Source organism: Geotrypetes seraphini, chromosome 19, assembly GCF_902459505.1.
Source record: "Geotrypetes seraphini chromosome 19, aGeoSer1.1, whole genome shotgun sequence".
Taxonomy (NCBI): domain Eukaryota; kingdom Metazoa; phylum Chordata; class Amphibia; order Gymnophiona; family Dermophiidae; genus Geotrypetes; species Geotrypetes seraphini.
In genome coordinates this window covers 10,215,881-10,239,808 of record NC_047102.1, presented here as the reverse complement: position 1 = coordinate 10,239,808, position 23,928 = coordinate 10,215,881, and the positions used below count along the sequence as shown (strand labels likewise).

The 23,928-nt window shown below is 42.5% G+C and overlaps 1 protein-coding gene and 1 long non-coding RNA gene across 4 annotated transcripts in view; both read right to left on the bottom strand.

Moving 5' to 3' along the window:
- HSD17B12 (hydroxysteroid 17-beta dehydrogenase 12) overlaps nucleotides 1-13,035 on the bottom strand; it is a 71,967-nt gene extending 58,932 nt beyond the window's left edge. Inside the window, exon 1 of the mRNA XM_033928370.1 lies at nucleotides 12,705-13,035. Within this exon, the coding sequence (XP_033784261.1) occupies nucleotides 12,705-12,870 (166 nt within the window). The 5' untranslated portion in view covers nucleotides 12,871-13,035. The remainder of the gene's footprint in view (nucleotides 1-12,704) is intronic.
- A 10,542-nt stretch (nucleotides 13,036-23,577) lies between these two features.
- LOC117352023 overlaps nucleotides 23,578-23,928 on the bottom strand; it is a 59,146-nt gene continuing 58,795 nt past the window's right edge. For 2 of the 3 annotated variants that reach the window (XR_004537557.1, XR_004537558.1), the window contains exon 3: nucleotides 23,578-23,838. This is a non-coding gene — a long non-coding RNA (uncharacterized LOC117352023). The remainder of the gene's footprint in view (nucleotides 23,839-23,928) is intronic. The other variant, XR_004537556.1, reaches the window with a different exon arrangement.

Below are 23,928 nucleotides of genomic sequence, written 5' to 3'. Positions count from 1 at the left end.
CCTCAGGACTGCTTTACCCATCTCCCAAAATAATCCCAGTGTGTCTATATAAGAGGCATTATTCTTACAGAATTCTGGTCTCTTAACAAGTAAAAATATTTTTAAACTAGTTATCCCCTCTCAAACATTCAGACATTCTCCATAATGAAGGTGGGTCCCTTCTAGGTGCACTGAGAACACTGCATGGTCAGATATACCATCATGTCAAATATCCACTTGTGCCACCAATGGTAAGGCCTCCTCTGATAATAAGATATAGTCTAGGTGGCTCTGGGATAGATGAGCTCAAGATAAATGTGTATACTGTATTCCCTTTCTCCTGGATGCAATATACGTCAGATATCTTAAAGTAAAACTTTGAAATAAAAATTCACCCCCTCCCTCATTGTGGGCCAGAGGGCTATGTTGCAGTGACTGTGCAGGGGTCTATGGTAGGATCTGCTACTACATTAAAATCACCTCCTATGATAAGTGATTCTAGGCAATGTTAGTAAAGTTTTAAGCAATTCTGAAAAGAACCATTCATCTAGTGACCTGGATTGGCCACTGTGAGAACAGGCTACTGGGTTTGATTGACCATTGGTCTGACCCAGTAAGGCTATTCTTATGTACATTGGGGATATCATACAAAGAGCAGTGCACTATTACCCATCTTCACTGTGTATCCTTATAGGTACTATGTTCTACAAAAGGGATGGCTTTGTTTACTAGTACCGCAACTCCTATTCATCTATTAACTTGGGCAGTGGAATAATAACAATGACCCACCCACTCCCTTTTCAGTTTGTGATGTTCAGCTGTACTCAGACGGGTTTCTTGTATCAATGCTAGGCCAACATTTCTCTTCCTTTAAGTTGGTCAAAATTTTCTCTTTTTATGGGGGAAGGTATGCCACCCCCATTCCAGGTGATAAAATTTAGAGTCATTTGCATCAGTGGATCTCAGGTGCCGTTATATCCATCCAGGCCCACACGTGCCACCCACTCATACTCCCCTTTCAGCTGCTCCATAGACCAGACATACTTTACTAACAAAGTAATAACTATCATCTCAATGAAACCCCACAAAGTTCAAATCGAGACTATGGGAGTGATGTGATAACATTGTTGGTAAGACCTATTATCTATGTACAGTACAGCAGTTTCTGTCCAGAAATTCAGGTCTTCTGATACTCGATAACCTGAGTTTGGTAGACTCATATCATATCATTTTATGGAAGCAATCAAGAAGTAATAGGGACCAGTCCAGAGTTATCCGTTGCTTGTTGCTTTAACCTGGTGGCCTTGTCCTTCTTGTCGAGGACTCTAGTCCACCACAGCATGGTCAGGCAAGAAGGCATCAGCATAGAAACTGACAGCTCTGGTTTCTTCCAGAGGCCCGCTTTTCTCAAGTGCGCACGTGTTTCCACCAAGCCTCTCATCCGGTACATTTTCCCACTGGATGACAAAGGTTAATCCAAAAGGGAAAAGCCATTTATATTTAATTCCCACCCTCTAGAGTAAATAATCACTCTGTTTTTGTAGGGTCGAGGAGAGTTCTTGAAATAGCATTATGTCTACGTCCTTATATTTGATGGTTCTAGGCAAAATAGGTGGACAATCTACATATGAGCTACAGATCTATATGTGAACTGTCTCTTTTACAAGTATCCCTTGATCTGTCACGTATACCGCCCAATTGTCTTGCCCATTTTGCTCTTCCCATATGTTGTAGATGGTTTCAATAATCAAAGTGGAGCCTATATATGCCCCCATGAGTTCTAGATTAACTACCCTCTGAGTATTTAAACTATGTATGTTCTCATGTAACCCACCCTGAGCTAGCTAGGAGAATGGGATATAAATTGAAATAAATAAAATATCACATGGCCTGTTTGCAATTTTAGGCCCAAGTGTGCGATGGGCGCGATCCAGCTGGACCTCCTCTACAGAGTGACCCCGAGTCACTGGATGGGTCTGGAGGAGGGAGAAACAGATGTCTTGCACTATTTTTTCAGGATTTTCATCTCCCCTCTCCTCTGGGATCCCCTGAAATTGGATGCTGTGCCAGCAGGCCATGTTCTCTAGGTCATCAACTTTATCTTGAAGTGCTTCAAACTGAATAAAAGAAGGAATCCACTCTTGCTACTGTCATCTTGATTTGCTTTGTATGTTTTTCCAATTGCTGTTCTGCCTCCTCCTTTCTCACACCCAGGTCAGTCCGTCCACCTTGCAGGTCCTGGATTAGCTCTTTCAATTCGCCCAGCCGCACTGCTGAATCCTCTTGCAATACTTGTTTTAAGTGCTGCAGCATGTTTCTTTTAATGGCCTCTGGTCCATCAGTCTGCCCACAAACCCATCCACCACACAAGAGACCAAGGCATTATCAACATCCGGGGTGGCAGAGCCCGACAGCCTGCCACAGGCCTATTTTCCTCACATACTGCTGCATGGAAATACTGCTTAATTTCACCAGCACGTTTTCGAGCCATTCAGTGGCGCCTCAGAGGTGTCCAGCTAGGCAGGAGGGGGTCAAGATTGATGGAGCTGCAGGCTAAACTTCCTAGTTTGGGGTGCTATCTGGCTCCTTTATTGCCGGGGCTGATCAGAGCTTCAGGCTCGGGCTGCCATTTGTTCTGATGTCATCCAACATGTGCTCTTTAAATGTTCACAAAGTATTTAGGAATTTGAAAAGCAGTGCACATTAAGGTATACAAAAAATATGAAAACAGGGTATTGGCAATTATCAATGAATGCCACCAGGACATCAGTCCACCATGTTGCTATACAATTCCCATTTGTTGTCCTCACATATTAAAAGTGTAAAATAATAATAATCATAATAAAGTATAGGAAATAATAACCAGTTTCATTTCCTCTCCAAAAATGGAGGGATGTTACCAATGTTCTCCTGTAGCTCCGTCCCACCCTTTTAAATGTTAAAAAGCAGATGTATAGGGACAGTAGCAGTTAGACAGTAGTCAGAAAATGCTATCCCAAAAGATGTTCTTGCAACAATTCTGTACACTCTCTAAGTAGTTTTTGTTATATCTAAATATATGGTAAATTAATTTTAACCTCAAAGGTTTTTCATTTTCTAAAGGCGGGGGGGGGGGGTGGAGGAGGAGAGGAGAGAAGAGAAATCACCTAGAGAGGAGATTTCCAAGCAAGACCCCCTACCACATTGTTTTTCCTTGCCTACCCTTCAGTTCTATGAACTAGAGCAGTGTGCTCTTAATAGACAATAAGTGAAGCTGCGTAAGCAGGTGCGTACAGAAGATGAATGAACCGTGTGACGCTAAAGATCTTTGAATTGAAGTATCTAATGCATGAACTGAAATTAAAAAAAAAAAAAAAACACCCCTTCAAAGAGCTGTGTAGAGCAGAACATAAAAAGGAGAAGAGAAAAAAAAAAAAACCTGGCCTCCGACACATTTCTAAAAACCGATGGCCTGTCACCCAGACACTGATGAATATTTTTACAAGATAAAAATGGCAACCGAGAGTCTAAAAATAAAATGCTCTGCAGCAGACCTGTCTGGTTCAGCTACACTGCTGGAATACAAACACACTGTCTCACTAGCCCATCCCTCCACCAAGGTTTTCCAGTGAAGCAAGAGGAAAAACACTGAATGCTGGCCTTTTGCAATCAGCTATATTTTGTCAAAAATCCACAATAAAGAAGTTCATACATGGAAATTAATAAAATTGAAATAAAAAAGAGCAATCCATTGAACTCAAACTTTGCAGAATGTTAGAATCCCCTATCTTAACAGTAAAATGTAAATGCTCATTAATGGCTTCTACTGTACTTAAGCTATTTTTGAATCTCTGGTCAAACTACCTTGGTCTAGAGATTAGAGAGATTCAAACAGGAAGGTTTGGTATAATTACTTTAAAGGCTAAAATGCATTTAAAAAAAATTAATGGTGATTATATACAGGTACAGCACTATAATTCATCAAAGCTTCAAATCTCTAGTCATGCAGCCTTATGCAGTAAGGATATTAACTCAACAAATAACATCCCAGATGTTATTTGGCTTAAAGGATACTACATACTTAACAGTTTGCATTTTTTAGAAAACTTTAGGAATGGAAACTGTCAAACTACTGTCCTTATGAGGGTTCATAGTGCGGATAATTATAAGCAGCACTGCCACTCTCACAGTGCCAGGCGACTGATAGACCATTTTCTCTGAGGAAGATCAATGGCCCTGTTGCAATGGGCACCCCAGCCGTAAAGGCTGGCATCTATTGTTAGGATGACCCAGGAGTCTATGCGGAGCAACATGCCCTTCAAGAGAGGCTGGCAGAAGTCATCATTGTAAGCTGCTCCTCACCTCTGCTTGCCATGGAAGCGACTGCTAGAGTGAGTCTGACTGAAGCAAGCAGTGGGACAAAAATGGAGTCCTGCTGGGAATGCATAAGAGCCCTCGCCCACAGTACCATCTCTACGGTCACCGCCACTGACCCTAGAACCTGGAGGTAATGCCTTGCAGTAGGCACCAGTCTCGCCAGTAGCTCCGTTATTTGCTGCTGGAGCTTCTGTTAGCACGGCTTATGCAGAACGCCACAGCCCACTGCCTTGTCGAACCAAACTTCCAGGTACCCCAGTTGTTGGGTTGGAACCAAATGACTTTTTGAAATTGACCATCCAGCCCAGGTCCTCCAAAAGATGGACCACTCGAGTCACCACCTGGTCTTCTTCCTCTTCAGCCAGTCATCTAAGTATGGGTGGCACCTGGATCCCCGCCATGCAGAAATGAGCGGCCACTGCTACCATAACCTTGGTAAAGATGCTTGGTGCTGTGGCTAGTCCAAACAAATATATATGAATATCCCCTGTATTAATTATGGTAGTTGAAAAAAAGATCATTTGAAATCCAAAATGGTCACCACCAGTAAAATCGTGCCAAAAACAGCCCGTGGAGACTTTTTTAAAAATGCAAAAACACAGAAATAGGGATTTAGGAGGTGAAAGATCTAAACTCTAACCCCAGGAACCTTCAAAATTGTAATTTTCTGACCCACCCCGATTCTCCCATAGGAATGAATGAGGTTTTACTCACAGCTTTCTGTTGGTGCCTTCCTGCAGCTTTTTCAATGCAGATGTAAGGAGGAAGGGACTTTTCAGTCTCAGATACTTTCTGTGACTCCTCCAGACCACAGAATCTTCAGCCTGCAAGCTGGTCAGATTGACCTTCACTTCCCCAGGGACCTTGGAACACGACAGGGGTGGGTAAACATGCAGCCAGCACCCAGATACCAAGAGGGTTCTTACTCAGGGTGCTCACAGGCTGTGCTCAAACCACTGAGAAACTCAGAAGGGGAATGGAACCTGAGCTCACAAGAAAACACAAGCAGGCTTGCCCTGCAGAATTGCAGACCAGCACACGGGTCTGTGCCCTTTCCTAGGCAGAAAATCCTAAGAATGGAGTCTCAGGGCACCAATGCCTCAGAAAAAATGAACTTGAAATGCAAGAAAGAAAAAAAGCTAAGAGCAGTAGATCAGAGCCCCTCTGTACAGTTCACTTGCAGAGCAAAAACTGAGATGTGGACAGGGGCTCCACCTCTATAGGGGAGTTGCTTGAAGCTGTAGGTACTCTCTCTCTACAAGCCAGTTTGCAGGAAAGGATACATTACCACATGTAGAGTAGATGTAATTAAATTGGCTATTAGAATCAACTTTTTAAGATCACTTGTTTCTAATTTTATCGATATGGAATACACAGAAACATAAAGGCAGATAAAGGGCAAATGACCCATCTAGTCTGCCCATCCGCAGTAACCGTTATCTTTCTCTCTCTGAGAGATCCCACATGCCTATCCCAGACCCTTTTGAATTCAGACACAGTCTCTATCTCCACCACCTCTTCTGGGAGACTGTTCCACGCATCTACCACCCTTTCTGTAAAAAAGTATTTCCTTAGATTACTCCGGAGCCTATCACCTCAACTTCATCCTATGCCCTCTCATTGCAGAGTTTCCTTTCAAACGAAAGACTCGACTCATGCACATTTACATTATGTAGGTATTAAACCTCTCTATCATATCTCCCCTCTCCTGCCTTTCCTCCAAAGTATACAGATCGAGTCTGTCCCCATACTCCTTATGATGAAGATCACATACCATTTTAGTAGCCTTCCTCTGGATCAACTCCATCCTTTTTATATCTTTTTGAAGGTGCAGCCTCCAGAATTGTACACAATATTCTAAATGAAGTTCACCAAAGTTTTATACAGGGGCATCAATATCTCCTTTTTCCTATTGGCCATATCTGTCCCTATGCAACCTAGCATCCTTCTTTCTAGCTTTCGCCGTCACCTTTTCAATCTGTTTGGCCACCTTAAGATCATCACATACAATCACACCCAAGTCCCGCTCTTCCGTTGTGCACATAAGTTATTCACTCTCCTAAACTGTACCGTTCCCTCTGGTTTTTGCAGCCCAAATGTATGACCTTGCATTTCTTAGCATTAAATTTTAGCTGACAAATTTCAGACCAAGCTTTGCCAGATCTTACTTCATGTTATTCACACTACTCTATTGCAGATTTTGGTATCATCCGCATAGAGACAAATCTTACCCGACACCCTTCAGCAATATTGGTTATAAAAATGTTAAAAAGAACAGGCCCAAGAACAGAACCTTGTGGCACATCAATGGTAACACCCCTTTTCTCAGAGCGATCTCCATTGATCACTACCCTCTGTCGCTTTCCACTCAACCAGTTCTTGACCCAGCCTGTCACTTTGGGACCAATCCCAAGGGCACTCAGTTTGTTTATTAGACATCTGTGTGGAACAATGTCAAAAACGTTGCTAAAATCTAAATACACCACATCTACCACATATCCTCTATCCATTTCTCTGGTCACCCAGTCAAAGAAATTGATCAGATTTGTCCGACAAGACCTACCTCTAGTGAATCCATGTTGCCTCCGGTCCTGTAATCCGCAGGATTCCAGAAACTTGACCATTCTCTGTGAGGACAAACAGGTGGTTGGACAGGTGAATCTTATTAGTCACCTCCAAGTACCGAATGAAGACTCTACAAACATCCAGACGCTTCAGAATTCTGTTTTCCTTTTCACTCCTGTCAGCAAGAAGGCCGGGAGGCATACTTCCTGAGTCATATGGATCCTGGAAACCACCATTGGCAGAAAGGAAGTACACTTCTCCCTCCGTATCCACGGTTTCAGTATCTGCGGATTCAGTTATTTGCAATTTTTTTTGTCTTAAGTTTTCCTCTATTTTTAAGCTGTCCGAGCCTCTAGTATCTTACCTAGTGGTCTAGCGGTGACATGGGGCAGGAGCGATCTTCCTATGCTCCTGCTCCGTACAGAGCCGTCATCAAAATGGCTGCCGTGAGTTCCCGTTGTAGTCTGCAATGAGAGTTCTCCACAGACAGCATGGGAATGTAGCCAAACATATGGGATGAGAACTTTGGCAGCTCCCCGTCAGATTATCACAATTCTAAAAGCCCAGGAAAGTGAACAGACACAGCCTCCTGAGAATGCATGGGTATTTCCAGTTTAGTAAATGCATCCCCCTGCTACATTAGCTCACAATAGAGCTGGATTCATATGAAAAAGGGACAGGAGAAAGGGAAGTTGTATTCTTCACCCGTTTACAGCGAATTCATTACAGATACACACTATTTTCTTTGTGGACAAGCTGTAGAGTGGAGATATATTGCCATACACACAGGCCAATACCCAGAAAATTTCCTTGAGTTTTGTTTTTAAATAATTGAGCAACCCTTAATGCTCTTTGTGTGGATGGATACATAGCACTTAAGGGTTTGTCTGGGTTGTTTTTTTTAAGCATTATTTGGTAAAAAGCACTGTCTAGTCAAGTTGTGTCTAATGAATACACTTGGACAAACATGTTACCATTTTACAAGTATCTGATATAGAAACCTCTGAGGTTATCAGTGTGGACTTTACTCAAAACTAATGGATACTTGTGACCCAAAGACTTGATACTGAACTATAACAAAAAGTTACTGCAATCTAATATCCAGTTCAAAAGGGTGCATTTGTTCAACTGTGTACTTGACTTAAAGGAAATTAAAAGTGGAAACAATTTTTTTCATTGTGTATATTGTAGATGCTATGTTAGTATACACCTGTTGTCCAGGGTATGTAGAAAAGCATGCCAGATGAGAATGAAGTTGAAAATAATTAGGACAACCGACTATTTAGATGAAATTCAGATATGATCTTTACTAGAAATTTAAGATAAGTCCATCGTACCACTTTTTGGGAAAAGCAGAGTATAAGGAGAATAATGGATGAGTGTTCATTGCCTGTTCCAATAGCTCAAATGGTAATTCTGAGTAGTACCAGGTCAAGTCTCACAAAGAGTGGTGGATAAAAACGGTAAGCAGTCTAGTACAAAAAAAACCCTCATATAAAACGATAAAAGACCATTTCATTATTGGTTTATTGTTAATTTAGTCATGGTATGCTCTAATAGTGGAAACCAGAAATGTAATACTATTGAAAGTGAGTAACAAAGATCCCAAGAGAGCTCTACACACCATTCAATAAAATAAATTATTTTAAAACCATAGGATTTTCTGGTCGTTCCAACAAAACGCCCCAAACAGGTAAAACAAGACCAGCCAAGCTACTGCAGCTAAGGTTGTGAATCAAGTTTATTAAAAATTTGATACTAACGCTTATAAAAACTTCTAAGCTGTGTACATCCCTAAAATAGGGAGGCAAGAATGTTTAGAATAAAAACGTGGACAAACTTGGACAATGGACAAACCTGAGACAAGGGGAGAGGTGGTAGAACTACAATGTTTATAGAAAAGAAAACAATGAGGGATAAAGCAATTGGGTTGGGATAAAAGCAAATGCAGCACATCATGTGTGAATAGTAGTGTTGCCCAATTTGAATAGATTCAAATTGATTTGATTTTTTTTTAAATTGGCCTGGCCGATTCGGTGACCGACCCTCCCTCCCTCCCCAAAGCAGGAGCGGCAGCGCTGCCTCATGCTGACCTGCCGATCCTACTTTAGGGGGACTAGGGAGGGTCAGTCGGGAAGAGCTGCAGAAATCCTGGTTTTACCTTGTTCCGTGCTTTGGCGCTCTTTGCTGCATCCTCCGGCCTCCCGCTCTTACCACTGTCCTCAGAAGCACATTCCCTCTGACAAGGTCCCGCCCCCTTCTCTGAAGTCAGGGGCAGGATCATGTCAGAGGGAACTGCTTCTGAGGATGGTGGTAGCCTGCAATGATCGTGTAGAGCACCGGCGATCCTCTCTGCAGGCTGCGGCAAGAGCGGGGAGCCCGAGGGGAAGCAGGAGGACCTGGAAAGAATGGGGGCCAGGCCTTGGGGAGGGGGGCCCTTGTCTAGAACTACACAGAGAAGGGGTACTGCTGGACAGGGGAAGCAGGGAAGGGAGAAGAGGTGCTGCTGGACCTGGCAGAAAGGGATTGAAAGGAAAGGTGCTACACATGGAGGGGAGGGTGAGATGGTGCATGGGGAGAGAGCATGTTGGGTTGGGGGGTGGGATGCCACTGAGGAAAGAGGCAAGGACAGAAAGAGAAAGCATGCAGGAGGCAGAAAGTATTGGACTCATGGAGAGGGTGAGATGAATGGGGAGGCAGAAAGGAAGGAAGGAGAAATGTTACACTGGGGAATGAGGGAGAGATGCTGGATGAAAGGGTAGTTGAGAAAAGGAGAGATAGTGGATCTGGGGATGGTGGGGTCCATCGTTGCAGCTGTGTGGATGGAGATGAAAAAAGGGAAGATGCCAGACCTCTGGGGGAGGGGAGGGCAGAGATGGAAGATGGATGGTTAGCATGAAGAAAGGACACCCTAGCAAGCGAGTTATCAGAAGACAACCAGAGCCTGGGACCAACAAGATTTGAATAATGACCAGGCAACAAAAGGTAGAAAAAATAATTTTGTTTTCTGTTTTGTGATTACAATACGTCAGATTTGAAATGTGTACCCTGCCAGAGCTGGTGTTAGACCGCAAACGTGAGCTAGGATTTAACAGAGAGAGGAAAAGTCTTTTTTGTTTTATTTATTTTGTTTACACCACAGCACCAGTGTGGGTAAGAGAAGGCAAAGGGGGTGAAGAGGCTATAAAATAAATCCACCAGGATGTTTGAAAAAAACACCCACTTGGGCAGAAAAATCAAATTGAAAAATTGATTAAATAGGCTGAATCAAAATTGATTTTTTTTTCCTGAATCAGGCAGCACTAGTGAATAGCAATGAGATTTAATCAGTGGGCATTCTAAGGGTCAGTTGTGCCAAGCTTCAAAGTTTAGATTTCGAAAGCATCCCTATACAAAAAGGTTTTCAATGAACTCTTGAATCTATCTAAGAGTGGCACAGTAGACAGTCATTTTGCTGCATCAATAATGTGGCCTAAATTCCCAAGCACAGCAATTGGTCCTATGCTAACAAAAGGAGCCATGAAAAACAAATCTGATAATACCAAAGATGTACCAAAAGAATAACTTTGGCTTGGTCTAGAATATTCTAGGTAACTCTAGCACAGGTTCTTAACTTGGGGTCCATGAGAGTCAGATAAAAATTAACATTTATATTCACTATACAGCCCATTACGTAGTTGATTTGTCTTGCAGATGTAGTAGTAATGGTAGTAGAAAACATAGTAGTACCGTGTTTCCCCCAAAATAAGACCTACCCCAAAAATAAGCCCTAGTATGATTTTCGGGGTAGGTCTTAATATAAGCCCTATCCCCGAAAATAAGTCCTAGTTGTAGTTGCTGGTAAATTGTTGCTTATAAATAAGTTTATTTCATCTGCTGTATCCCCTGACATGAGGTAATGAAAAAGTCCCCTACCAGTAAAAGAGAAGTAGTGCACTAGAAGAATAGAGAATTCTGTTTTATCAGAACAAGAGGCATAGGCAGAATGCAGAAGAGAACTATAATACAATGAAGAGTTTAGAAGCATTGAAATAGATGATGATTTCAGAAAGTCTAGATGTAACCCTATAAACTGCTAAGATTGAAACTAATTGCATTTATACAAGTAAAATATTTTACTTTTTGCTAATGTTAGAAGTAATAATGATGTAATGGTGTAAAAAAAACAAACTACAACTTATGACCAACTAACCAAACATGGTCATGACAAATTGCAAGAGTATGCAACTTATGATTGGAAGTTAATTGAGATGCTGTAATGCAATTGGTTATGTACTAGATTACATATGAATAACTTAAGATGGAATGATATATCAATAAAAGAGGGATCTAAGCCACTGCTCATGGAGAGATACTTCGATGAATACTGCCATTTAGTGTTGATTCTCCAAGTACGCTCCCACAAAGGTCTTTATGTTTTAACTTCAGTTTGCGTTTGGCTGTTATTCTTGTAGAGGATGACATGGGGACAAATCTGCACAAACAATGAACACAAAGTGTTTGAGGCTTGTGCAGATGCGGATAGAGCTTGCAAGGATGGGGTTGGGACAGATATCCTGTGGGGACAGGGACAAATTTGTCCCCATGTCATTCTTTAATTCCTTGGCCTCACTCAGAGATGGAAGGGCCAAGCGGTAATCTGCACACAAGCAGGCAATCTAAGCAAACATGAGACGGCTGGTGTTAGTTTTCTTTGGATTTTTATTGTAAACCACTCGATGTTCATTCTACAGGCAGTATATTAAAACTAAAACCATAAGCACCATTGGTGCCAGGTAATAACTCAGCTGGCAGTACTCCTTATCACTGAAAAAAATGTCCTAGCGTTTCTTGGGGGGGGGGGGGGGGGAGCATTTTATGATAAATGCAGATATGCTGGGAGATAAATGAAACTGACTTGTCAGGGGGCAGTCACTACAGTAGAACACCCACCCAGGAAAGCCTTGAGATTCCCTGAGCTTTAAAGAGAGCCACAAAGAAAGACGTCATCCCATGGCCGAATGTGCACAGCTACTTCCTTGTTCATGGAAACATGCGTAGTACTTTAAATAAGAGCATGAACATAATTTTAGGCCACAACAGATTCGAAATCAACTCCAAACCAGTACAGGGTAGCCACTCATTTGGAAAATATTACAAAACTAAATAAATAAATGGATTTTTAAAATACCAACAGAAACACTTTGAAACTAAGAGAGCAAAACTGATTAATAATTATCTTCATTTTAGCCTTTAGATTTAATTAACCTTAGTGCTAGTGTCTTGCCTTTTGCACCTGGCAGGATTTCCTTTTCATTGCTTTGTCAATTTGGGCTGCCCCTGCTTGCCTCCTCTAGATGAAACACAACTTTACTGTTTTCCTAAAGATTGGTCTATAATAGCGAGAAAACTTCCTGTTTTAACTCAATGTATTGGACATAAGCTCGCAGGTAACACAAACAAACAAGGGGGGGGGGGCTATTGACAAAACTCGAGTCTCCCCCCCGGTTGTTTGTTACTGTTAACATTTTTTTTTCCTAGGTCTCCTTATGTTTGGAGAGCCAGATGGATCAGGTCCTGGAAACTCAGGAGATCCCTGCACGACACTGGCGATCTTTGGACTCTGCAGGACCATTTTGCGCCCAAGGGTTCGAACATTTTCATCGAGCAGGCTTGAAGTCCAGGAAAAGGAGCCCCCCCCCCCTCCCCAAAGAACATAATTCAGCCGGCACGGCTGCGCCGAGAGACCGGGCTAGGCCTTGTACTCCCGCCCCCGTTCTAGAGAGAGAGGGGAGGGGGGGGGAGAGCCGTTCGCACCGACTCACCTGCCCATTTCCCGAGCCTCGGGCCCACCTGCGCTCCATCCCCCAGCACCCAGACACGTATCCCGCTCAGCAAGCGGTACCCGGCCCGAAGGCCGAGCCAGACGGAAGCTACCACACCCAGGTACCAGAAGAGGCCGTCGGCCGCCGGGAGAAAGCCGGCCCCCATTTCCGCCGCGAGAGGCAAGACGAAGCCGCTCGCTAGAGCTTCTCGGCGCGCGCCCACCGGGGAGGGGAGAACGCCCACGCGCCTCTCTTCCTCTCTCTCGCCATTGGCCCGCACCGTACGTCACGCGAAGCTTCGGCCCAGTCCCGTTCGAGCCGCCCTCGTCGGCAGTTTTTTTTTTTTTTTTAACTGAGGTCCACGCGCTCTTTTTTTTTTTCTCTCGCTCGCTCTAAATTGTCCCCGCTCCCCATTGGCTCAGATTCTTCTCGCGCCCCTTAACAGCCGAGAGAACCTCCTCCTTGCGCTCTCTCTCCTCCGCTGATTGGTTCCACTAGGCTGTCTGTTTGCCGAGCTCCGTTTTCATTGGTAAACGCGCTCGGGGGCTGCCTTGATTGGGAACGGGATCGCGAAAGCTGCGGGGTCGACTCGGAGAGCTGGGAAGCGAGGTTTGTGTTAGTTGTTATGAATAACAAATTGGTGCGGGAGTTTCTCATTCCTGCCGGCTATTTATTTGTTTACTTTTCTGGCTTGTGCTTAGTTTAGAGTGCGCGGTTAGTTCGGTTGGACTAGATAATACCTTAACGTGTTCCTGAGGAAAGTTGTGCTTCACGTGTCGGGTCAGCGTGAAATCGATGAACATGGAATAAACAACTAGTTGCTTAATGGGGCATGTTAATATTGTCCCCAAAGTTTTGCTATCGTATATTTGAAGCAACCAGAGTGACGTTTTACCAAGGGGGTGCTGAAAAGTTTTCCGCCCAACCAACCAACTTCCTAAATTCTGAGCTTTATTTTGTCAGTGTAGCTAAAAGAATGTTTACCTTAGACTTTAAGTTGCATAAACAAAATTCTATGTTTTGACATTGTTTCACATCATTGTCTCGGACGCAGAACCTTTCAGCACTCCCCACTAGTGTGAAGAGTTTCAGTGTCTGGTAACCAGAGCTGAGATTGTGATGTCATAATGCCTCATTCCACCAATAGGAGCCAACCTCATCCGTGATGTCATAATGCCTCATTCCACCAATAGAAGCCAACTATATCAATTCTACTCAATCTGTAACATTTATAATCAGTGTAAACCGCATAGAACTTCACGGTCCTGCGGTATATAAACCATTATTATTATTATAAGTGATGTCATAATGCCTTGATTGTCCTATACTGTACTTGGCTCACTTTTATTACATACCAGGCGGGTGCTGAAAAGTTCTCCGCCCAACCAACCAACTTCCTAAATTCTGAGCTTTATTTTGTCACTGTAGCTGAAAGAATGTTTACCTTAGTCCTTAAGTTGCATAAACAAAATTCTATGTTTTGACATTGTTTCACATCATTGTCTTCTTCGTTGGACGCAGAACCTTTCAGCACTCCCCACTAGTGTGAAGAGTTTCAGTGTCTGGTAACCAGAGCTGAGATTGTGATGTCATAATGCCTCATTCCACCAATAGGAGCCAACCTCATCAGTGATGTCATAATGTCTTGTTTGTCCTATACTGTACTTGGCTCACTTTTATTACATACCAGGGGGGTGCTGAATAGTTCTCTGTCCAACCAACTAACTTCCTAAATTCTGAGCTTTATTTTGTCACTAGCTAAAAGAATGTTTACCTTAGTCCTTAAGTTCCATAAACAAAATTCTATGTTTTGACATTGTTTTACATCATTGTCTTCGTTGGACGCAGAACCTTTCAGCACTCCCCACTAGTGTGAAGAGTTTCAGTGTCTGGTAACCAGAGCTGAGATTGTGATGTCATAATGCCTCAGTCCACCAATAAGAGCCAATGTCATCTGTGATGTCATAATGACTCGATTTGTCCTATACTTGGCTCACTTTTATTACATTCCAGGGGGTGCTGAAAAGTTCTCAGCACAACCAACCAACTTCCTAAATTCTGAGTGTTATTTTCTCACTGTAGCTAAATCTTATTTCCTTAAGTGCCAACTTACATAAACAAAATTCTCTGTTTTGACATTGTTTTAGATCATTTATTGAACCATAGCCACACCATTCTCCGCTTGGGTGAGCTGAAAACTTTTCAGCACCCCCTCGTACATAGGAGATAATAATACTTGGCTGTTTCAAGAATGTGTATACAGGCAGTCCCTGGGTTAAGAACGAGTTACGTTTTTAAAGTTCTGCTTAAGTCAGATTTGTATGTAACTCAGAATTTGCAGATTTTAAGATTCTTGCTGCTTACCTCTGTTCCCAGCTGACAAAAGGGCCAACTGCCTCTACAGTGTTCCCTCTAAAGCAGTGTATCGCAAACTGTGTGCCTCCTGAGATTTCAGGTGTGCCACGGCACATTGGGGAGGAGAGGCACCGGCTGACTGCCTACTGAACGTGCCTCTTGTCGCAATCAGCCTGCGCTAACGCCTCTCCTCTCCAGCCCTCTTCCCTGCTGGCCCCCTCCACTGGTGTCTCAGTGCCTGGCTGAAGGGCCTTCGCCTATGCGCAGACATTGACATGATGATATCATGCAAGCACATGCACTTCCAGGTACCTCGAGCTGCAGCTACTACCTTTAGTGTGCTGCAGCTCGAGAAAGTTTGCGGGACACTGCTCTAAGACAGGGGTGCCCAAAAGGTCAATCGCGATCGACCAGTAGATGGCGAAGGCAATGTGAGTCGATCGCAGAGCCCATCCCGGGCTCCGCAATAGACTCGTGTTGCCTTCGCCTTCTACCTACTTCCCAACACTGTAAAGAGGATGCTGAAGCGCTGGGCCGACCAACCTTCCTCACCCGACGTCAATTCTGACATTGAAAAGGAAGTTCCGGGCCATCCAATCGCTGCCTGGCTGGCCCGGAACTTCCTCTCAGACGTTAGAATTGACTTTGGGTGGGGAAGGTTGGTTCTGGCGCTTCTGTGTCCTCTTTACGGCGTGGAAGCAGGGAGAGCTCAGAACACAGTGGCGGCCTGTTCTCCGATGGCAGCGTCAGTGGCTTGGGGGAGGGGAGGGAGAAAGAAAGAAAGGGGGTAGGAAAAAATAGAAAGGAGAGGGGGCAGGGAGAGAGGAAGAAAATGTTTGGGGAGGGAATGAGGGCTGGAGGAGAGGAAGCATACAGGAGGCTGAAAAAAGGAAAGAAATATTGGATGCACAATCAGAAGAATAAAGTGCAACAACAGACTCATGAAATCACCAGACAACAAAGGTAGGAAAAATGATTTTATTTTCAATTTAGTGATCAAAATGTGTCCGTTTTGAGAATTTATATCTGCTGTCTATATTTTGCACTATGGCCCCCTTTTACTAAACCGCAATAGCGTTTTTAGCGCAGGGCATTCAGTGCAGCTCCCTATGCTAAAAACTGCTATCGCGGTTTAGTAAAAAGGGAGGGGGTATATTTGTCTATTTTTGTATAGTTGTTACTGGAGGTGACATTGCATAAAGTCATCTGCCTTGACCTCCTTGGAAAAAAACCCAGAATATGAATGATAATTAATATTTTCTCTGCATACAGTGTGCTTACAGTTTGTATACAGTTTTTTAAAATTTTATTGTTGTAGATCATTTTGACTTGGTCATTTTAAAAAGTAGCTCGCAAGCCCAAAAAGTGTGGGCACCCCTGCTCTAAGGTACAGCATGCACAACCACACACTGTTCTTAATGTGGCCATGAATCATTTCTGAATCTGCTACAGGAGAAGTCTAGGAGTCTATGCCACTGGAAATACTTCTCAATGAAATCAAATGAAGCCACAACCGTGTTTTTAAGTACAAGTCATACTTAAGTTGGGTATCTGTGACCCAGGGACTGCCTGTATGTAAAACAAAAACCTTTTAAAAAAGAATTTATTTATAAAGTAACAAACTCAGGCAAAATAATCATCCAGATCATATTAACAGAAAGTGAATCGGTAAAAATAAGAAAGACAAAGGAAGGGAAAGTCTGTATATGGTGGAAGATGGGCTGGGGAAGGCTTCAATGGCTGGGAAGGTGTAGATGGACTGGAGTGAGCTTTGACGGAGACTTCAGTAGTTGGAACCTAAGAACAGTACCGGGCAGAGCTTTGGATTCTTGCCCAGAAATAGCCAAGGAGAAGAAAAAACAACAAATTTTTAGTTTAATTCAGGTTGGGTATCTACTAAGTTTCCCTTCTCAACTAAGTAACCCATATTGAATTGTAATGAGAATCTTTATCTGAATTTTCTACCGTTATCCAGTGTGGGAGAGGTAGAACTAGAGTTACTACCATGTTTCCATGAAAATAGGACAGTGTCATTAATTTGGGGTCCAAAAAAACGCATTAGGGCTTTTTTCGGGGCATGTCTTATATTTTCATGTACAACAATCATCTCTCTCTTCCTCTCCTCCACCCCAATTCTTACTCTTTCCTTTCTCCCCCCCTCTCATCCCCTTGTGCAGCATCATTTTATCCCTCCCATCCCCCTGTGCAGTAGAACCCCACTGACCCTCCCAGACTGGCATACCTCCGCTCTGATGCCTCCACAAACAGCAGCAGCAGCAGCGTTCTGAACGGGCTGCTACGCAGACTTTCCCATTTGGGCCTTCCCTCTGCTGCATCACTGATGATATCAGTGATGCGGCAGGGGGAAGGCCTCAAAGAAGCCCGTTCTGAGCACCGCTGCTGCTTTAGGAGGCCTCGGAGTGGAGATATGCCAGGTCTCACCAGGGTGGGGTTGCTGAATTGATGAGTCTGATTTTTTTTTTTCAGCAAATCGGGCAGCACTAGTGTCAGGGATGGAGTCGGGGACATTATGGGGAGGGGTCATTCGTAACTAGGGCTTATTTTGGGGGTAGGGCTTATATTAGGAGCATCTTTAAAAATCATGTTAGGGCTTATTTTCAGGGAAACACAGTAGATTTCCTCTTTTAAAAAAACCATGTGGCCCTGCCCTGTTCTGCCTCCAGTCCCTCTCCCACACTAACTTCATGTCTCCTTCCCTGAGCTCAGGGTTGTGTCTGGAGGGCCTCCATGCATGTGCATAATGTCATCCAGTTGCCATCCGTTCATGCACAGAGGTCCTCCAGATGTGGCCCTGAGTTTGGGGCTTTGCAAAACCCAGACAAATTGCTGGGTTTTGGAAATCCCTCTGGGCAGCTGTACAGTCCTCTAAGAGGACATGTCTGGGTTTTCCTGGATATCTGGTAACCTTAGATAGAACTAGACCAATACCGTGGTTTCATCCAGGACCACAGGGGTTGTTTTTTTCAGCTGCAGGTACATTGATTAAGGTTTGTTTTCACTGCCTCCTGCCAACATGTGTAGCCAACAAGCTAAGCAACATACCTCAGTTTATATCTGAGTATTGTATATATGGTATACTGTCCCTGAACTCAATGCATCAGAAAGCAAAACTGGACTGTAACAAACTGTGTATTAATGACTGTTCTGAAACAATTTCCATCGTAGTGTAGCATGCAATTGATTCTTGTTAACTGCCTCGGAGGGTGGGGCAGTATATAAGACCACAAACAACAACATACAACTCTCCAGTGCTGAATCCAAACCACTGTGGGTGCATCTCTTCATGGAAAAGACAGTTAATAGATCCAAATAATAAAAAATAATCTATGGTCTTGGGTAAAATGATCAGCGACAACATGCTAAGTTCAGGAACCTGAGACTCAGATATGTTTATGTAGTAATTACCATTTTTTTTTCTACAGGTTCAGATGGCTGTGGAATACTCTAGTGAAGGACCTCATGCGACTTCTCTCCTTGCATGTTCATTAATGCAGTGGCACTACATCAGTTCATTCAAGTGTAATGGTAATTGATAAAGTTCTGGATATGCTAAGACTAGATAATCCCTTTCAAGCTTCTGTAGTGCCCTTAACAGCAGAATATTCTTGAATGACACCTATAATGTAGGCCTTTAAACCCTGGCTTACACTACAGGTGCCTAAGTTTTTTAAGTTAGGAGCCGCTAAGTGCGATTCTGTAATGGACGCTTAAGTAATTGACATGCAGTAGACTCCCTAACTTTAGCCGCCTGTCTTTGTTAGCCACCAATTACAGAATTTGGCCCTTATTCTTTAATAAATTGGTTTTTATTTTGAAAGTGTCTTGGAATTCTTTGAAAATTGACCAGTGGCCTGTTACCATATTGAAGGTCTTTGACCAGGGCTGTGGAGCTGGTAGATAAATATGCCAACTCCTCAGTTTCTGGTACCCACAACTCCGAATCCAGGTTCCCAAAATTGACTCCAACTCCACTATAATGGCTATCATTGAAAGGGAGAACCTTTAAGGAAGTTTCAAGATTTGGTATAGTGCAATTGTTAGCAGTAGTTTGCATCAATATATAGGAATTAACAAAATAAAGAAAAAGTAGAGAATGACATGGGAACAAATTTTTCTCCATTCCCACGGGAACTCTTTTCAAGTCCCTGCCCCATTCCAGCAAGCTCTGTCCTCATCTGCACAAGCCTCAAACAGTAATACTACTGTGTCTTTGGAAAAGATGTGTTTGTCTATTAGTACTTTTCAGGGAACTAGTAATCTGAGGTTGAGGAGGAGGAACTCTGGCATCAGGACGAGGTGGTTTCAAGCCCAGGGAGATCTACTGCTCCTATGCTCTCCAGCGTGCCTCTCTCTGATGCCATAACATTCTGGAGTCTTGTTTAAAAAATTGTTTTAACGACCCTCAAAGCAGCAGATTTTGGCCGTGGCAAAATTCCAGCAGCACTCTTACCTCACCGCTTTGGCATTACTAAATAACATCTTTTCCCACTCCTATAACAGGGAAGTCAAATATATACTGTTATTTTCTGATCCCTTTTAAAACAAGCCCTCAAGAATGCCTCCCTTCAATATTCCATAAGTATATACTTAATTGAACTCTATATGTACTTTTAGTTATAAAAAGCTGAGGCTAATTTTTAGACATCATTTTATCCATGTAAATCATTATTGTGTAAATTACTTTTGAAGTTTGCTCTTTAAAAGTAGCATATCTTTATCTTGAAGCATCATGCTATTTTCATGTAGTATTAACACTGTACATAATTGAATATGTAGTCATTGCTGCATAAAAATATACATAGTCGGTGCAAGATAATTTTCATACATTATAAATTCATATATTTTAATTTGCGTTAATGGTTTGGTTTGATATAACAGCTAAAATGAAGGTTGGCCACACAAAACTCAAGTCCTAGATTTCAAACGTGCAGACTTCAGTAAAATGAGGGAGTATCTGAAGAAAGAGCTGATATGGGAGGACATAAAGGAAATGGAAAAACAGTAGTCCAAGCTGGAAGGAGCAATAAAAATGGTTACTGACTTTTATGTAAGGAAAATAAACAAGATAAAAAGGAAACTAATATGGTCCATCAAATTAGCAGCAGAGAAAATAAAGGCAAAAGTTAGCATTCATAAAATATTTTTAAAAATTAAGAGGAATACTGGATGAAACTGAAAGAAACCATCTGGCAAAAGCAGAAGAGCAAATAGCTAGAAATGTAAAAAAGGGAAACAAAACATTTTTCAGGTACATTAGTGAAAGGAAGAAGACACAAAATGGAATTGCAAGACTGAAAGAAACTATAAACTACTATGTGGAGAGTAACGAGGAAAAAGCAAATGTGCTAAACAAATACTTCTGTTCTATGTTCCATGGAAGAAAATCCTGGAGAAGGACTGCTGTTTGTGGCAAAGTTACACATGAAAATGAAATGGATACTGTGCTGTTCATGGAAGTGTTTATGAAAAATTTGAAGGTGAGCAAAGCCATGGGACTGGACAGGATTCATCCCAAGATATTGAGGGATGTCAAAGGTTCTAGTGGGTCCCATTAAAGTTTGTTTAATAAATCCTTGGAGATGGAGTGGTTCCATGGGATTGGAGAAAAAGGAATGTGGTCCCCTCTTCACAAAAGTGGTCGCAGAGATGAAGTGGGAAACTACAAGCCTCACTTCAATTACTGCAAAAATAGTGGAAGCATTACTGAAGGAAAGCATAGTGAATTTTCTAGAATCTAATGGGTTACAAGATTTGAGGCAACATGATATTACTAAATGTAAATTGTGCCAAATGAATCTGATTGAATTCTTTGACTGGGCGACCAAAGAATTGGATCTAGGATGTGTGCTGGATGTAATTTACATAGATTTAAGCAAAGTCTGACACGATTCCTCATAGGAGACTCTTGAATAAACTTGATGGGCTGAAGTTAGGACCCAGTGTGGTGAACTGGATTAGAACTGGTTGACAAACAGATTCCAGAGGATTATGATTAATGAAATTCACTCGAAGGAAGGAAAATTGAATAGCTGATTGCCTCAAGGATTGGTGCTGGGGTCGATTCTTTTCAATATGTTTGGGTGATATTGCCGAAGGTTTAAAAGTAAGTTTTGTGGATGATACCAAGATTTGTAACAGAGTGGATACCCCAGAGGGAGTGGAAAAAATGACAAACAATCTGCAAAGTTAGAAGAATGGTCTGGCAACTAAAATTCAATGCAAAGAAGTGCAGTGTGATGTATTTGGGGAGTAAAATCTGAGGGAGCAGTATATGCTGGGAGGTGAGAGGTTGATATGCATGGACGGGGAGAGGAACCTTGGGGTTGACAGTGTCCGAGGATCTGAAGGCAAAGAAACAGTATGATAAGGCAGTGGCTGTATCCAAAAGAATGCTAGGCTGTATAGAGAGAGATGCAACCAGCAGAAAAGAAGAAGTTGAGGCCCCAATTGGAGTATTGTGTTCAATTTTGGAGACTATATCTGGCAAATGATATAAGAAGACTTTAAGCTGGCCAGAGAAAGGCAACAAAAATGGTAGGGGGTTTGTGCCAAAAGTAGTACAAAAAGAGAGTGAAAGACCTGAATATATGTATACTCTTGAGGAGAGGAAAGACATGAGATTTATTTTTCAACTATTTAAAATGTCTGTATTAATACAGAGCCAAATCTTTTCCAGAGAAGGGAAAATGGTAAAACTAGAAGGTATGAATTGAGGTGTTGGGAAATTAGTTTTCACAGAGAGGGTGGTTGAAGCCTGGAATGACCTGAGGGAGGTGGTGGAGAGAAAAAAACTGTGACAGATTAAAAAAAAAAAAAAAGCATGGTATGAACACAGAGGATCTCTAATAAGTAGGGTATAAATTGAAGAACTAAGGCTGATACTGGGCAGACTTGTACAGTCTGTCCATACAGTGCAACTTTAGTTTATGACCATAATACGTTCCAGAAGTATGCTCGTAAACCAAAGTGCTCGTATATCGATGAGAGTTTCCCCATAGAAAGTAAGGGAAACTCGGATGATTCGTTCCACATCCTAAAAAAACCCACCCCCGAGGCCACTGGTGCGCTTTCACCCCACCCCACCACATCCCAAAAAGACCCTCCCACCCCCGGGAACTGGCTTCACCCACCCCACCCCCAAGAACCGGCATCGCCTTCCCAAACCCTTACTGCGATCGGGCACCGGCATGAAGCACCAAGCATCTGCGCATGCTCAAGGCCTTCTGGTTCCCGTTCTGAGATTCTAATGAGATTTTTTGAGAAACTGAGAATCTCATTAGAATCTTAGAGAGAGCAGGAGCCAGAAGACCTTGAGCATGCGCAGATGCTCAAGGCCTAGCAGAGATCAATCGCAGGCTCTTTCGGCACCAGCACATCCTGTGGGTTGGTGCTGTGTGACGGTGCCCAATCACGGTAAGGGCTTGTGGGGGGGGGGGTGATACCAGTTCTCGGGGGTGGAGGCTTGCATATCGAGTCGATGCTCAGTTTGTGAGGCAATTTTTGCTCGTCTCGCAAAACACTCGCAAACCGAGGTTTGACTGTATATGGTAATTCAGTTTAGGATGGGCTGGGGAGGGCTTGGATGGGAACTCCAGTAATTTGGAACATGGGGATGGGATGGGCAGATCTTTACGATCTGTATTCCGCAAACAAGATGGTTTGGATGGGCTGGAGTGAGCTTCAATGGCAACTCCAATAGTAGAAACCTAAGGAAAGTACCAGGCGGACTTTATGATCTATGGCCTAGAAATATCAAAGAAAAAAAAAGACAATTTACTGTAACTTGAATTTATAAAGCATGTAACTATTAGGCAGACTGGATGGACCATTCAGCTCTGTTATGTTTAATGTGTTAAATATGTTCTTAAGGCTGGATTCTACAATAGCCGCCCTACCGTTGCCTAACTTAATTGGTTTAATTGCTTTTAGTCAATGCGATAATTGATCGTGTCATTTAAAAGCAGACTCATTAAAAGAAAAAAGGATTTTGTCTCCACAAACGATGCCAAAACCACGACTATGGTGGCATATACCAGCGCCTAAGGGTATAATAGGCGTGGTTAACGCCAGACGTACCCTTAGGCGTCGGTAGACACCACCATAGTCAAATTTCTTACCACAAATAGGTGACAGAAATCCTGGCTTACATTTGCAGCACCTATTTATGGCATGGCCATGATTCTATAAATGGTGCTGTCGTGTTATTGACACGCATTAGTGCCGAATTTGTGGGGGGCTGTCTATCGTGGTGCCTTAGTGCCACATACAAATCTATATTAATAAAGAAATTTTCAGATTGTGAAAATCTTTTTTTTAAAAGGGCTTGAACCTTTTACAAGGATGTATAATGAGCTAAGGCACTGAATCTCCCTTTTGTATACAACAGAAATTGCTTCATTGTGATTACATGATTTGATTTTGCAGTTCTCATTTCATCCTTCAGATCTGGCATTAAATTAATGCACAGCTCAAAACTGAGCACACTTCAGTCACCAAAATATAAAAAGCAGTGATGACATTTTTAATAATTTTTTTGTGTTTAATTTGTTCATTTGATTTTTCAAAACAAAGCGTAGAAAAAAAAAGGATAACAAACGCTAACTTATTCAGTCTTACAAGTTATATCAGCTTAGTAACACTTTTCTACCCTTGCTCCTTTCATTGTAGCTGAAAAACAGTGGTCTTCAGATTGGTAGCTGCAGTTCCTTTTATGAACCAGGATCCCCATAATCTGTTTGTTAAGATGAGTCCAAAAAAACTGAAAGAGAGAGGAATAAAGATTAATGTTTGTAAATATTATTTGGTATTATTTGAACACTCATAATAAAGAATAGAAATACAGGGGCAG